General features: G+C 34.4%; 1 protein-coding gene across 1 annotated transcript in view; it reads left to right on the top strand.

Moving 5' to 3' along the window:
- The window catches only part of LOC115438282 (tyrosine-protein kinase receptor TYRO3), a 31,210-nt gene that overhangs the window by 9,151 nt on the left and 6,437 nt on the right, over window positions 1-15,622 (top strand). Inside the window, exons 4-12 of the mRNA XM_030161779.1 lie at window positions 595-750; window positions 3,397-3,720; window positions 5,727-5,958; window positions 8,912-9,003; window positions 9,104-9,217; window positions 10,210-10,290; window positions 10,768-10,860; window positions 11,566-11,687; window positions 11,765-11,874. Of these exons, the coding sequence (XP_030017639.1) occupies window positions 595-750; window positions 3,397-3,720; window positions 5,727-5,958; window positions 8,912-9,003; window positions 9,104-9,217; window positions 10,210-10,290; window positions 10,768-10,860; window positions 11,566-11,687; window positions 11,765-11,874 (1,324 nt within the window). The remainder of the gene's footprint in view (window positions 1-594; window positions 751-3,396; window positions 3,721-5,726; window positions 5,959-8,911; window positions 9,004-9,103; window positions 9,218-10,209; window positions 10,291-10,767; window positions 10,861-11,565; window positions 11,688-11,764; window positions 11,875-15,622) is intronic.

The raw sequence follows: 15,622 nt of genomic DNA, 5'->3' as shown, positions 1-15,622 counted from the left end.
GGTCTCAGGAGGATATTATCTCCATGAAATGAGTAATAACTAATATTAGAGTATGATAAAATGTGAGAAAACATTAGCGATTTAGCAATTAGTGGCGTTAAAAATGTTTTTATTTCATAGTTTTCACACAGTATATCACTTTCTGATGATGGGTTTTAAATACATGTTTCTTTGCTTCAAAAATTAAATGCAGGGTGTCCAGCTGAGTGGACATTTTTGTAACTCCACGAAAAATATTTTCATTAAAAAAAAATTCCTTTGCATTGTTTTTTCATGCCTAAAGAGGAATAAAAACACTCGAGAAAAAAATACTGACAAAGGTTCTCATAATTTGTGCATGAAAGGGTTAATTAATTGATTGGCAATCCATTTTTCAGCTATCTTTGAGATGATCGGTAGGATGCTGATTGGTCAATAGTTGGCTACTTGCGTTTTGGACCCGGACTTAAAAATGGGCGTTACAGTGGCTACTTTCCATGATGATGCCACTACTAGTAAAACATCTCAGTCTTATACCTGCTTATATTACTGTCATATTCATGTGCTGTTTATAGGATTTGTTTCATTTATTTATCTCATTTCCTATTTTACCAGCCTGTAGGATGGGGTTCTACAAACCGGCCAATCAGAGCGGAGGGTGTGTGTCGTGTCCACCAAACAGCAGAACCCACAGGGAGGCATCAGAGAAGTGTGACTGCGTCCCCGGTTACAGCCGACTGCCAACTGAACCACAACACATGGGCTGCACCAGTAAGAATATCAGACTGGGTTTAGTGGAATTAAAGAAGTATTCATATTTAACACCACTGTCCCATATGTGGGTTGTGACTTTGGCGCCATCTACTGGTAGAAGAAAAGAAGGACGAACAACAGGATTACTCTTCTGAACAAAAGTTAACACCACCAAAACAAGTTGTGAAAGAAATAATACTGTTTCCTGGTGTATAAATAAAAAACAAAACAGGAAAATGACGTTAAATTACAAAGATAAAAGCACAAAATAAAATAAAATAACATTACAAGTAAAATCAGCTCCATTTGTTTCCCATCAGTGTTGTTGTGTTTTTGCACAATAAGGAGCGCCTAATAAACCAAATTTTAATAGCAAATCTGTTTTTTTTTTTTTGCCTTCTGTAAATAAAGGCTTTCACATAAAACTAACACTACAACTAGAACCTCATACAACAACATGAAGTTTAACTGAAATAAAACACAATCACTTAAAAAATCATACATTTAAATGTCTATCTGATGTATTTAATTAGTAAGTAAATCTGCTGAAATTTAATACAATTAATTTTTTGGGCATTTATGCTACGGGTGTATTAGAAAAAAGTGAAAAAATATCAGAATGAAAGCTTAATCTTTGAAAAAAAAAAAAAAACTTAAAAAAACACTTAAAATTGTTAATATTAAAGTACCTTGTGCTTATTAAAAGTAATGACAACACAGTTATTTAAGATGAAGAGAAGTTAGAATAAAGAACTTAATGCTGCTCTGCTGGAGTATTATGGAAACCATTATTTTAATTTGATGAAACCAGTTCAGTCTTAGGTAAGTATTTTAATAAGATAAAGTAGATATATTCTCTGTGAATTATAAAAAAAAAAAAAGTGTGATGAGATTATTACCCCGCCCCCCAAAGAGGAGGCAAAGGGTACTGTTTTTGGTTCGGTTTGTTTGTTTGTTTGTTAACACTAGCAGCAAAACTATTGGTTGAATTCATACCAAATTGGGTTTATAGATTGCCAGTGACCCAGAGTAAATATGATAACATTTTGGGAAAAGTAGGTCAAAGTTCAAATTTTTTATGAATTTTTCTTTTTTCTCTCCCATTTACTTATAATGGGCAAAATTTCACACGTCTATAAAACATCAATTTTATTTCAGTTAACTTCAAACTTGGCTCATATAAAGCGACAACTGATATGCTGATATCATAAGTACTTTAACAAGATAAAAGTAGATATATGAATAATATAAATATATTAATGTAATATATAAATGTGTGATGAGATTATTGCCCCGCCCCCCAAAGGGGAGGCAAGGGGTATTGTTTTTGGTTCGGTTTGTTTCTTTGTTTGTTTGATTTTTTAACACTCTAGCAGCAAAACTATTTGTTGAATTTATACCAGATTAGGTTTATAGATTGCCAGTGACCCAGAATGAATGGCATTAAATTTGGGGGAAAATAGGTTGAAGTTTCAATTTTTTATGAATATTTTAACTCTTCTTTTCCCATTTACTTATAATGGGCAAAATTTCACATGTCTGTAGCTGCAAAACTGTTCAGTGAATTCATACCAAACTGGGTTTATAGATTGCTGGTAACCCAGAATGGTTGTCTTTGGATTTTGGGAAAAGTAGGTTAAAGTTTGAATTTTTACGAATTTTTTAAATCTTTTTTTTTTCCCATTTACTTATAATGGGCAAAAATTCACATGTCTGTAGCAGCAAAACTATTAAATGAATTCACATCAAATTGGGTTTATAGATTGCCAGTGACCCAGAATTAATGTAATTACATTTTGGGAAAAGTAGGTCAAAGCTCCAATTTTTTTAAATTAATTTTTAAATCTTTTTTTCTCTCCCATTGACTTACAGTATAATGTGCAAAATTTCAACTGTCTGTAACAGCAAAACCATTGGCTGAATTCATACCAAATTGGGTTTATAGATTGCCGGTGACCCAGAATAAATGTGATTACATTTTAGGAGAAGTAGGTCAAACTTCAAATTTTTTATGAATATTTTAATTGTTTTTTTCCCCATTTACTTATAATGGGCAAAAGTTCACATGTCTGTAGCAGCAAAAGTCTTTATTGAATTCATACTGAATTGTGTTTATAGATTGCCAGTGACCCAGAATAGATGCCATTATGTTTTGGGAAAAGTAGGTCAAAGTTCAAATTTTTTATGAATTTTTAAAACTTTTTATTTTTCCCATTTACTTATAATAGAGGAAATTTCAAATGTCTGTAGCGGCAAAACTATTTAATGAATTCACATCAAATTGGGTTTATAGATTGCCAGTGACCCAGAATAGATGCCATTATGTTTTGGGAAAAGTAGGTCAAAGTTCAAACTTTTTATAAATTTTTAAAATCTTTTTTTCTTCCATTTACTTATAATGGGGCATCACCACATACATAGACATAATGACATCAGCTGGATCTAAATAAGCCAAAATAAGTTGCGCCTGGCGCCACCTGTTTTTTGTTATTACAAACATTGGACACATTTTCCAGACACAAGGCATTCACTTTTTTGAAATGATCCAGTGCAGTTTATGACAGTATCCTCATGGTACTGATATGAATACTCATAAACAGACACAGATCAGTCAGAGACATCACTGCTGTCCTGTCCTATCCTGTCCTATCCTGTCGTCCACAGAGCCGCCCTCAGCTCCTGTCAATCTAATGGCTCATCATCATAATGACTCAGTTCTGGTTTTAACGTGGGACCCTCCTCACGACCGCGGAGGCCGACAGGAAGTGACATACCATGTCAAGTGTGAGAGGCAAATGCAGCCCGGTGGTCAGTGGGAGGTGTGTGAGGATGACGTGGTCTTCCTGTCAGACCTGGACCAGACATCTGTCGGAGTCTCAGGAGTCAACCCACAACACGACTACAGACTGTCAGTACAAGCCGCCAATGACGTGTCCACACTGCAGGGGGCGCCGGCTGCATCCACCGCCACTGTGACAATCCACAGATGTAAGTGTACATGAGTGGGTCAGGTGGGAAGTACTTTGAACTCATAAAGACCCAAACAGCAAACCTAAACCACCAAAACCATCTACTGAAATAAATTGTTTAATACCTGCTGATCCATTAATCCTATCAGTACATGGAAATAATTGGTGTAAAATACAGTTTGTCAAACTGAAACTCTAAGCTCAGGTAAAACTAGTCTGATTCTTGATACTATTTTTTTTTTTTATCATGAGTGCAGAAATCCATTTTGACATTTCTTGACATTTTTATCACGGAATTTAACCCATAAAGACCCAAAAAAATCAACGTCAACCAAAAGCATCTACTGATCTAAACTATTGATCCACTAATCTTGTCAATCCATGTAAATAATTGGTGTAAAATACAGTTTGTCATCTTTTTATGGTCATCAGATATGACGCATTTGGATGTTCAGAGGCTCTGTAGTTACCGTGGAAACACCATCCATGGAGTTTGATCAGTGACAGTGGATGGAAACTCTTGGTTTATGATTGATTGATGCATTTATGTCAAATATGAATGTCAAAACAGAAGAAAATAAATAAATAAATAAAAAAAACCACTTCAACATAAGACATAAGACATATAATCATTAAAATACATTTACAAATGTATCATAATTTTGCAAATATTTATTTTCTATTTATGAGATTAAACTATTAATTTAAAGCTTAATACTGTAAAAAAAAAAAAAAAAAAAAAAAAAAACAATCAATAAACTAGATAAAATTACTGACAATTAACTGTAAAAGAAGTATTTGTTCTATAAGTTTAACAAGACTTGTTAATTGACAATTATCTTGTATAATTACGGGAGGTTTCACAACAAAAATGTTGAATAAATATATTTTTGTGAATGAATAACGTGTATAAGCACTGATAAACTGTCCAAATACAGTTTTTATCAGTGGATTGTACAACTTAGTTTCATTGAAAATTATTTATATATATATACATATATATATATATATATATATATATATATATATATATATATATATATATATATATATATATATATATATATATATATATATATATATATATAGGTAATTTGATTGTTTTAACACATGTAGATATTCTTTATTAACCCTTTCATGCATAGTGGTCACCACAGTGGACATCTATTCTATAATGTAATTTAACCTGAACTTCTATAACAGTGCCAGAATAATATCTGCATGAGTGAATATAAAGGGAAGAAAATTAAATGTTATTAATATTTAACCCATAAAGACCCAGCGCTTCTTTGATGGCAGTTCCCAAATGATTTTTTCTCTCTATTAAACCTTTCTTAAGTATTTATCACCATTTATTATTATATTATCCTCTGTATTAATCATTTTTTCAGCATAAAGTAGGTATTTTATTATATTTAATCAGTTGATCATGTTGATGTTTATTAAAACTCAGAGTAAATTCAAAGGTTATTAAATCAGAAACATGGAAAACAGAAAAAAAGTGACTTTTTCAGCAAATCTATCATTAATTAAGTGTGTCCATCCACTGTCATTCATCCAGCTTCATAGGTTTTACTGGTGAGAGTTAAAAAATGTCCCCTGAGTGGACATTTTTTTTTAACTCCATGAGGAATAGGTTCATCAAATAAAATTTCAATTGCATTGTTTTTTTCATGCTTAAAAAGGAATAAAATCACTCAAGAAAAAAAATATTGACTAAGGTTCTCATAATTCATGCATGAAAGGGTTAAACATTAAAAAGTAAAAAAAAAAAAAAAAAAAAAAAAAGCAAAATCTCATGTAAAGTTAGGGCAAAAAAACTGTGTTTTAATTATGGAAAATGACGGTATTTTTGAGATGGTTATTTTCAGTAATTTAATCGTATTTTTTTGGCACCCCTGCTGCTGGAATAATACCCTTTTTTTAATGTTTTTTTTTTTCTTTTACAGTGTACTGTTGACCCGGGCCATATGCACAGAACTGTACATTCTAAGCCTTCAGTAAACATTGCTGCTGTTGTTACAGGGAGGGTCGTCCCCCCCGTAGTGACGGTCCAACCTGTCAGTCAAACTGGATCAGTGACACAGACCCCAGACTTCCACACCCCAGGACCAGAACACCCAGTGACACCTGCTGCTCAGCACCACAGTCATTTCTTCATGTGGGTGGTGGTCTGTGTTTTATCTGGAGCTCTGGCTGCCATAGCTGTAATCCCCATCGCCATGTGTGCTGTTCGCCGAAACTCTACTAAGCTCAGGTAAAACTAGTCTGATTAGTGATTTTATTCTTTTTTTATCATGTGTGGAGAAATCCATTTTGACATTTCTTGACATTTTTTATCACGGAATTTAACCCATAAAGACCCGAAAATCCACCATCAACCAAAAGCATCTACTGATCTACACTGTTGATCCACTAATCTTGTCAATCCATGTAAATATTTGGTGTAAAATACAGTTTGTCATCTTATTATGGTCATCAGATATGAGCCATTTGGATGTTCAGAGGCTCCGTAGTTACTGTGGAAACACTGTCCATGGAGTTTGATCAGTGACAGTGGATGGAGATACTTGGTTTATGTTCAGTTAATGATAGATTTTGTGGAAAAAGTCACTTTTTCTTCCGTTTTTTCTGTTTCTGATATAATATCTTTCAACTTTAATCTGAGTTTTAATGAACATCTACATCACAGGTGTCAAACATGTGGCCCGGGGCCCAAATCCGGCCCGCCGAAGGGTCCAATCTGGCCCCTGGGATGAATTTGTGAAATGCAGAAATTACACTGAAGATATTAACAATCAAGGATGTTAAAATCATTTTAGGTAATTTCAGTCTAAAGTGGATCATACCAGTAAAATACTATCATAATAACCTATAAATAATGAAAACTACAATTTTTTCTCTTTGTTGCAATGTGAAAAAAAGTAAAATTACACAAAAAATGTTTACATTTACTACAAAAAATGTGAATGACCTGAAATTTCATAAGAGAAGTATGTGGAATTTTAATAATATTCTGCCTGTGACTAATTGTTTTGTGTATTTGTAGATCCACTGTCATCTGTAAGTTGTGATGAATATGTATAAATGATAAACTAAGGCATAATATTGTTAAATTTGCACTTATTTTTCTTCAGAATTTTCAGGTTGTTCATATTTGTTCATGTTATGTTCAAGTACGGTTCGTAGATGTAAACATTTTCATTACAGAATTTGACTTTTTTCACTCAAAAACAGAAAAAAATGTTGGAGTTGACATTATTTATAAGTTCGTATCCTATTATTTATATTATTTTACTGGTCTGGCCCACTTTAGATCATATTAGGCTGAATGTGGCCCCTGAACTAACATGAGTTCGACACCCCTGATCTACATGATCAGTGTAGAGTAGTTACCGTGGAAACACTGTCATCTTCTACAACATTGATTCCCCAGTAAAACCCATGGAGTTGGATCAATGACAGTGGAAGGACACACTGGGTTTATGTTCAGTTAATGATAGATTTGACTGAAAAAGTCACTTTTCCTCCAGTTTTCTCTGTTTTCGGTATAATAACTTTCAACTTTAATCTGAGTTTTAATGAACATCTACATAATATTATGATAAATGGTGATAAATCACTTAACCATCCACCACCACTGTGACAATCCATATGTATGTTTACATGAGTGGATCAGATGGGAAGTACTTTGAACCCATTAAGACCCAAACAGCCACCGACCACCAAAACCATCTATGAATCTAAAATATTTTGTAACTTCTGATCCACTAATCCTATCAATACATGTAAACATTTGGTGTAAAATACAGTTTGTCATCTTTTTATGGTCATCAGATATGACCCATTTGGACATTCAGAGGCTCTGTAGTTACCGTGGAAACACAGTCCATGGAGTTTGATCAATGACAGTGGATGGACACACTTGGTTTATGTTCAGTTAATGATACATTTTGTGGAAAAAGTCACTTTTCATTCCATTTTTTCTGTTTCTGATATAATAACTTTCATCTGAGTTTTAATGAACAGCTACATGATCAGTGTAGAGTAGTTACCGTGGAAATGCTGTCATCCTCTATAACACTGATTCACCAGTAAAACCCATGGAGTTGGATCAATGACAGTGGATGGAAACACTTGATTTATGTTCAATTAATGATAGATTTGACTGAAAAAGTCACTTTTCCTCCAGTTTTCTCTGTTTTCGGTATAATAACCCTCAAATGTAATCTCAGCATGATGATTCAAGTACACAATCAGTAAAATGAATAGAGGAAAATATCACATTTTCGCTGAAAAAAAGCAAAATGGAGAGGATAATATTATGAAAAATGGTGATAAATCACTTAACCATCCACTGCCACTGCAACAATCCGTATGTATGTTTACATGAGTGGATCAGGTGGGAAGTACTTTGAACCCATAAAGACCCAAACAGCCACTGACGACCAAAACCATCTATGAATCTAAAATGTTTAGTAACTTCTGATCCACTAATCCTATCAATACATGTCAATAATTGGTGTAAAATACAGTTTGTCATCTTTTCATGGTCATCAGATATGACCCATTCAAACGTTCAGAGGCTCCGTAGTTACCATGAAAATGCTGTCATCTTCTACAACATTGATTCACCAGTAAAACCCATGGAGTTGACACACACCTATTCAAATCTGTACTTCAGTGCAGTACTGGATTAACCAATGAAGACCCAGTCCAAAATATTTTTTTCTTTATTCTTCAGTGATTTATTGCCATTTATTACAACATTATCCTCTTTATTTCGCATTTTTTTCAATAAACATCAAGTATTTTCCCACATTTAATTTACTAATCATGTGGATGTTCATAAAAGCTTAGATTAAGTTTAGAGTTATTATATCAAAAACAGAGAAAACTAAAGAAAAAGTGACTTTTCCAGTCAAATCTATCCTTAACTGAACATAAACCCAGTGTGTCCATCCACTGTCATTGATCCAACTCCATGGATGGTGTTTCCACGGTAACTACAGAGCCTCTGAATGTCCAAATGGGTCATATCTGATGACCACGAAAAGATGACAAATTGTATTTTACACCAATTATTTACATGTATTGGTAGGATTAGTGGATCAGCAGGTATTAAACACCTTAGATCAGTAGATGGTTTTGGTCGATGGTAGGTGTTTGGGTGTTTATGGGTTAATAATTACATGGTAATTCTATTTCAGGTCTGAACAGGAAATGGAGCTTTTGCCGATGAACCCTGGGGTTTCTTACAGACGTTCAGTAGACCTGGAGGTGTCACCTCAGCAGGGATGCAGTAAGGATCAGGGCTCATACTTCACCATCTGGGACTCTGGAAATAGAAAGTCTAGTTTGTTTGAGTGTGTTTCACTTATCATATGTTGTGTGTGTTTCAGGGGTGGGGGGTGTGGTGCAGTTGTTGGAGGGTCTCAGCGGCAGACTGGTGGACAGTTTAAAGGATGTCCTGGTGGAGAGAAACCAGCTCACCCTGGGAAAGGAGCTGGGAAAAGGTCAGTTCATGACCCTGTGATATAGGGAAGAATATTCAGATTTCACACCCATCTCATCTGTTGAAATATAACAGATTAATGTTGGTTATTATCATTAAATTAAAAAATAATTAAATTTTGGTGGTGATCGGGGGTGGGGGGGCCCATGGGGGGGGCCCACTGATCGACCTTGGCGGAGGTCTGCGCTGTCTTTTCTAGAAAAGCACTCGGAGAGCGCAGACCTCCGCCAAGGTCGATCAGTGGGGCCCCCCCGTGGGCCCTCCCACCCCCGTTCACCACCAAAATTTAATTATTTCTTCCTTGTGCCAGTATCAACATTTCCTGAAAATTTCATGAAAATCCATCCATAACTTTTTGAGTTATCTTGCTAACAAACAAGCAAACAATCATGCACGCACACAAAGCAAAGTGATCACAATACCTCCTGGCAGAGGTAATAATACAAAAAAAACAAAATAAAAAATCAAATCAAATAATAATAATAATAATAATAATAATAATAATAATAATAATAATTATTATTATTATTATAATTATTATTATTATTATTATTATTAATTTAATTTAATTTAATTTAATTTAATTTAATTTAATTTAATTTAATTTAATTATCCATCCCCGATAACAAAAAACCTCTTCTGTATGGATCTTAGACTTAGACAAACTTTACTGACCCACAAGGGAAAATGCTTGGTCATAATAGCTCAGTTACATACAAAAACACTGTTAAAAAAACAGCAAAAAGCAAAAAAAAAAAAAAAAAAAAAATGTGAAGAGATGAGAGCAATATATGTAACTAAAATACACTGATAAAGCAGAAAAAAATAGAAGATGTGCATATGTTCAAATCTACAGGAAATGGCAGTAACTGTACACTATACACATACACACAGGTGTGAAAGTGACTACGGTGCAGTAATGTGAATGTATGAGTTACAGTCAGTTATCAGTTACACATTTCTTGAACATGTCTGCTTTTTATTGCTTTACAGGAGAGTTTGGCTCAGTCTATGAAGGAGTTTTCACATCAGACGGAGGCACTGATCTCAAGGTTGCGGTGAAGACCATGAGAGGTGAGTGTCTATTAATCATCTAAAACCTTTTATTGAAGTTCTCCTCATACTTTTACCCCAGCCCCCGAAGGTGGTTTGGTTTGCTTGTTTGTTTGTTAACACTCCAGCAGCAAAACTATCGGTTGAATTCATACCAAATTGGGTTTATAGATTGTCAGTGACCCAGAATAAACATTATTACATTTTGGGAAAAGTAGGTCAAAGTTCCAATTTTTGATGAATTTTTGAAATCTTTTTTTTCTTCCATTTACTTATAATGGGTGAAATTTCACATGTCTATAAAAACATCAATTTTGTTTCAATTTACTTCAAACTTATATAGAGGCAATTGATATGCTGACATCAGCACATGCATAGACATGATGACATCAGCTGGACTGATGCCAAAATAAGCTAAAATATGAGCGAGGGGCGGGGTTTGTTGTGCCTGGAACCACTTAATTGATTGTATTTTATTTCTCTTTTCTGTGTGTTCAGTTGGATTCCACACCCAGGAGGACTTACATGACTTTCTGAAAGAGGCTGAGATCATGAAGAACTTTGATCATGATAATGTGGTCAGATTACTTGGTAAGATGTCTAACATGGTTCAACTGTTTTGTTCACAGTGCATTTAACCCATAAAGACCCAAACCATCTACTGATCTAAACTGTTTAATACCTGTTGATCCACTAATCCTATCAATATGTGTAAATAATTGGTGTAAAATACAGTTTGTCATCTTTTCATGGTCATCAGATATGACCCGTTTGGATGTTCAGAGGCTCTGTAGTTACCATGGAAACACCATCGCCTTCTACAACATGGATTCACCAGTAAAACCCATGGAGTTGGATCAATGACAAAAGTTGTTGATTGATATCTTTGTTGAAAAAGTCACTTTTTCTTCAGTTTTCTCTGTTGTAAAATAATAACTTTTAAACTTACTATGAGTTTTTATGAACATCTACATGACCAGTACATTAAATATTGAAAAAATACCTGATTTATTCTGAAAAATGCAAAATACAGATGATTATATTATAATAAATGGTGATAGATCCCTTAAGAAAGGTTAAATAAAGAGAAATTTTCATTTGGGATTGGACGGGGCCGTGAAAAGATGATAAACTGTATTTTACACCAATTATTTCCATGTATTGATAGGATTAGTGGATCAACAGGTATTAAACAGTATAGATCAGTAGATGGTTTTGTCGACGGTGGATGTTTGGGTCTTTATGGGTTAAAAGATAGTTTAAATATTGTGTGACATGTGAATGCTTGCTCTTCAGGAGTCACTTTAGACAGAGAAGAGGACTCTCATCTTCCAGTTCCTCTGGTCATCCTGCCCTTCATGAAACATGGAGACCTGCGCCGCTTCCTCATTGCTACACGCTACGGTGATATTCCAATGGTGAGATGCAACCAGTAGAAGCAAATTTAATCTTTAAATATCATAAATAAATGCTCATTTTTGTACCCCTTTTCCAGTTTGTTCCCTATCAGAGTCTCCTGCGCTTTATGATTGACATCGCTGAAGGGATGGACTATTTGAGTTCACAGGGTTTCCTGCACAGAGACTTGGCTGCTCGCAACTGCATGTGAGTCCACCAGAGGGAAGTACTCTGATTCTTTAGTTTAAAGGACTTTTACCATTCTGTGCAAATACTACCAGTAAAAGTTATGCATTATTTCAGTGTTTTTCAACCTTGGGGTCAGGACCCTATGTGGGGCACCTGAAATTTCTAGTAACTGATAAAAATAAAAAATATATGGTGAGTTGACAGAGACAATCACAATCCATAGAAGACAAACTGTGAGTCTGAAACTGAAGCACTGTGGTTCTGTTTATCGGTCAAATGTTCATTGTGGTCAGTTTCAGATGCTGCAGCTCTTTCATAATTCATAGTTTGAGTTCTTGTTTGTTCAGTATTAATTGTCAGCCTTGTAAATCCAAGCTGGACTGACTGTACATATCCTGACCAAGGAAAAGCAAATTCTCACTTTGTGCAGTAATCTACACCTGGCTTTTCTGCCTCCGTCCAGAATGATATACATTATATAGACTAAATGTCATCTAAAATAACGTTTATTTGTTACATAGTATAGCAAACTATTACTTGATCAAAAACAATTTTTTTTTGCAAAAAAAAAAAAAAAAATTCTCCATTTTGAATGTCTGGGTTTGCCAGAAATTTGTGATGTTAAAATGGGGTCACGAGTAAAAAAAGGTTGGGAACCACTGGATTATTTGATTAAAAGTATACAGTGTTATCACCCCTGTCAGGGTTTTGCTGTTTTAGAAAATGTTTTTGGATTTTACTGCTGTGTTCATGTGTATGCTGCATTTTTTTTTAAAATTGTTAAATTTTTATTTTTTTGTTTCTTAACATTAAAATATATATATATTTTTTACATTTTTCAATTTATTAATTAATTTTTATTTTATGCTGCATTTTATTGCTGTGCATGTTTAACCTTTTATAGGCCACTATAGAAATACTCTGAAATTCAAAATTTCAACCTTAATGTGTTATTGGAGGACATAACAAGACTTTATTACTTTTGTGAAATTTTTCAACATTTTTTATTTTCATGTACAAAATCAAGGTCAGTGAAGTTACTATATTTGGTTCCTTGCCCATAAGTGGCCAAAAAAAAAAAAAAAAAAAAAAAAAATCCAAGAGGTATATAAAAAATACAAGAAAAACACATGTAATATGAAAGGAACATGTATTTTAGAACATTAGACCCACATCAGTGCTGATCCAGACCCCTGTCCACATCCACATTCTCCCTTTGAACATCATTCCTTACATTAGTACCATTACTTCATGGTACCTAACAAAGCAGGTCCACTCACTGTTCATGCAGAGGTGGACCTTACAGACCCTGGAGACCACGTTGGACCTCAGATTGTTGACTCACTGTCCTCACTGGAACTGTTGATGTCACTGTCTAATAATGTGAGTGTAAATGACCAAAAATAGTCACTTGCCCAATAAAGGGTAAAGGTCAAACTACTTTTATACTACTTTTTATCATCTTTTCTATAAGATCATCATCAGTTGAGAAGTCTTTTAATAACTTTTCATGAGATCAGAAAAACAGTCCTGTTGTAGTTTAGAAGGTGGAGGATTATCTTAACCCAAAAGGAACTCTTAATCCTTCAGGTCATCACAAACATTAAAAATCATCCTATTGAAGATACATGGCTTTTCAAGATTCAACATTCCAAAATTCTTTATTGTCAGTTCACTAAATGTACAGGACACACAGCGAACTGAGATACTGTTTCTCTCTCACCTTGTTAAATCTCATGCATTAAAAAAAACTGGTAAAATAGAACATGAATAGGAATCAGTGAAAGTATACATGTCAGTCTATTTACAGTAACAGCAGTAGTGTATAGAGTGACAGTTATGAGGTCAGCAGGTGCACAGTCAAACCAAACAGTAACAGATTTTCACACCTGGGTGCTTCTGTGAAACTAGTTCCTAAAAACAGGACAGAGGGGCTAAAAATTCAAACCAGATCTAGACTAATGTTACAAAGCAAGTTTAGAAGCACTTTGGGTCTATTTTAAAAATAAATATTTACTGAGATAAAAGATAAACTATTTTTCAGATAAAACACAGTTTTATATTATTTTATATTATTTTTATGTAAGAATCCGCATGTAGCACGATGAAAAAGGACACGAACATTACACGCTACTATTTTTTTCGAATATCTTTTTATTCTCTCACAGGTACATTTTGGGAATCGAAGTAAATATCCGAGGCAGAGTGTTTCACAAAAATGGCCGCTGTTGCAAAATCACTCGCAATTTATGCAGAAAGTTTGGAAGCACTTTTGGTCTATTTTAAAAATAAATATTTACTGAGATAGAGAAACTATATTTCAGATAAAACACATCTTTTTATTGTTTTACAACATTTTTAATGCAAAAATCTGTATGTAACACGGTCAAAAGGACACAAAAATGATCTGCTATTTTTTAAAAATATCTTTTTATTCCCTCACAGGAACATTTGGGAATCGAAGTAAATATGCAAGGCAGAGTGTTTCACAAAAATGACAGCTGTTGCAAAATCACTCATAATTTATATGTGTTTAATAGGCAGGTTCCGCATGTAACATGAGTGGACACGATGGGTTACACATGAAACCTGGAATGAGTCTGAGATTCATGAAAATCCCATGTTTGGATTAGAAAAACCACTAGGATCATCAAATTTAACACAGTGTCTTTATTTATAGTCTATATAAGACCATTTACAGCCATGTTTTCCAGATCAAATGCGCTGACACCTAGGTAGCTTTTCCTGTCCCAATTTGGGTCCTATTTTTGCCCCAGTATTTTATTAAAAATTTATTAATTTTGGGATGACTCAGAGGAAGAGTATAATTTTTTTGCATTTATTTGAGGTCATCATTAGGTACATCCTAGGGGGAAATATGTCTAAATTTCTCTTTTATTATTTGGTCTAAAAAGCTAAAATACTGCCAGGTACCAGAATGAAGCCCGTTTCATAGAGGCACCCACTTATAAATTCTCCAAACCTACTTTATAATGTAGCATTATGTGGATCTGAGATCATGATGAATTTATAACCATTATGGCCATAGAATCTGCTTTGCTGTGATTTTCTTTCTGATTTTAAAGTAAATTCATAGCTATTGCACATAAAACTCTACAATAAGCCACTTTGGGCCGAATCTACTAAGATCCCAATTTGCGTGTAGTAATTTGATGCGCAATCTAGAATTTTGCGTGTGGGGTGTGACCACGGTTTGCGGGTGATTTACCAAGACTGCTTGCACAAATTACAACAGGTGCAAAGTCTTAGAGACCGCCCTATTTAAATGAGGATTTTGCGTGCACTACTGGAGAAAATACACTGCATAAAATGAACCCAGTTTCATAGAAACACCCACTTAGTTTCTGAAAAATTGCGCTGACTAAATCTGACAAATGTGGTGGAGGAAGTGAACACTGAAATGGACCGGTTCTGACTTGGCCTGGATCGGGGTCGCCTCAAATCAAGGACTCCTTGTTTGTACATGACTGGGTCTCTGTCCTCGGTTATTGGTATTCTGCTGTGGCTTGCATATGGGAAGGAAGCTGCGAAAGGTTTTAATAAAGCAGACTGAGGGCCTCACAGGAAATTATTAGACCTGCCGGCATAAAAATCAAGAAACGTGCAGTAGGATGGTCCGAAATTTTTTTTTTAAGATTCTCTGGATTCCAACCCTGCATTTGGTTCCATATCTGGCCAAATTACTTTGGTCCAAATTTTATGTAAATTAATTAATATTTAGAGGTTGCACAAGACACGTGCAGAT

Source organism: Sphaeramia orbicularis, chromosome 18 (genome assembly GCF_902148855.1).
Source record: "Sphaeramia orbicularis chromosome 18, fSphaOr1.1, whole genome shotgun sequence".
Lineage (NCBI taxonomy): Eukaryota > Metazoa > Chordata > Actinopteri > Kurtiformes > Apogonidae > Sphaeramia > Sphaeramia orbicularis.
Note: the sequence above shows the minus strand (reverse complement) of the source record. Positions and strands in the feature narration are given on the sequence as shown.